General features: G+C 61.0%; 1 protein-coding gene across 1 annotated transcript; it reads right to left on the bottom strand.

Annotated features, from left to right (window-relative positions):
• Positions 1-573: 573 nt before the first annotated feature.
• On the bottom strand, positions 574-1,365 carry LOC121867622 (basic salivary proline-rich protein 2-like). Its single transcript, XM_042367636.1, has 2 exons — positions 996-1,365; positions 574-704 (listed from the first exon to the last, which is right to left on the bottom strand). Exons 1-2 carry the CDS (start codon positions 1,363-1,365, stop codon positions 574-576), a joined length of 501 nt encoding a protein of 166 aa, XP_042223570.1.
• Positions 1,366-1,394: the final 29 nt, after the last annotated feature.

The raw sequence follows: 1,394 nt of genomic DNA, 5'->3' as shown, positions 1-1,394 counted from the left end.
GGCAGGGCCCCAGCTGCTCCTGGGCGGGCACTCAAGGGCGCCTCCGCCAATAGGAGGGCCCCCAGGTTCGCCACCGACCCTGGGAGCGCCAATGCCGCTAACAAAAGCCCGGGCTGTGGGCGCCACTGCCCCTGGGAGCGCTATTGCCCGTGACAGGAACCCTCGGGACGCCAACGCTTCTGGAAGGAAGCTTGAAGGCGCCACCGTCCATGGGAGGGCCCATGGAGGTACCATCGCACCTAGCAGGGCCCATAGGTGCGCCAACACCCTTTATGGAGGACTTCTGGGGGCGCCGCCGCCCTTGGGAGGGCCTCCTAAGGACGTCGCAGCCCCGATGATTGTCCATAAAGGGGACTATGTATCTAGGAGGGCCCCTGGAGGCTCCGTTTCACCTGTAAGAACCCCTGGGATGCCATCACCCTAAAAAAGGACCCCTGTGATAGTAGATACCCCTCAGAGGGCCTCTGTGGGCACCACTGCCCTTGGGAGGGCGTTTGTGGGCGACACCACCCCAGGGAATTTTCCTGGAGGCACCACCACTCCTAGGAGGGACCTTGGGGGCGCTGCCGCCCCTTAGAAGGAACCTAGAGATGCCGCCGGAACTGGGAAGGTCCTTGGGGGTGCCGACAGCCCTGGGAGGGCCCCTGAGGGCGCCCCCACGCCTGTGAGGTCCATTGGCGGCGCACCAGCACCTAGCAGGTCTCCTGGGGGCAGTTGTTTTTGCTTTATTTAGAACTCTTGGAGATATTTTGAGGTTAAATATATACGATGCCAATCGCATTTCCATTATCATTTCACCCTGAACAATGTAAAGCAGAACAAATATCCAACAGCAAAACATAAGTTGGGGTGTTGTGTTGACTGACTGCTGTTCTCCTATTGGCTGTAGTTCGGTGGATTTACATTTTAGTCCACCAATCACAGTTAAGTATGGGATTGTTGGTCATGCACGACAGAACGACCTTACCAAGCTATAGAGCTCCCAGGAGGGTCGCCTCTGGTAGGGCCCTTGGGGACTCTGCCGTTCCTGGGAGGGCCACTAAGGGCGCCACCGCCCTTGGGAGGGTTCGTGAGGGCGCTGCCACACCTTGGTAGGTCCCGTAGGGGCAAGCTGCCCAGGGCAGGGCCCCAGCTGCTCCTGGGCGGGCACTCAAGGGCGCCTCCGCCTATGGGAGGGCCCTTCGGGCCGCCACCGCCCCTAGGAGCGCTCATGGGGGCGCCATCGCACCTAGTAGGTCCCATAGGTGCGCCAACACCCTTTATGGAGGACCTCTGGGGGCGCCGCCGGCCTTGGGAGGGCCTCCTAGGGACGTCGCCGCCCCGATGATTGTCCATAAACGGAACCACGTATCTGGGAGGGCCCATGGAGGCGCCATTTCACTTGTAAGAACCCC

The sequence above is a fragment of the Homarus americanus genome, unplaced genomic scaffold (genome assembly GCF_018991925.1).
Source record: "Homarus americanus isolate GMGI-L3 unplaced genomic scaffold, GMGI_Hamer_2.0 scaffold27605, whole genome shotgun sequence".
NCBI lineage: Eukaryota > Metazoa > Arthropoda > Malacostraca > Decapoda > Nephropidae > Homarus > Homarus americanus.
This window is presented reverse-complemented; position numbering and strand designations above follow the sequence as displayed.

Coding starts and splice junctions, on each gene's coding strand:
- LOC121867622 (XM_042367636.1), bottom strand. CDS start 1,365: ATGGGCCCTCCCAGATACGTGGTTCCGTTTATGGACAATCATCGGGGC. Junction 705..995: donor CCCCAAGGGCCCTACCAGAG/GCGACCCTCCTG, acceptor AACTGCCCCCAG/GAGACCTGCTAGGTGCTGGT.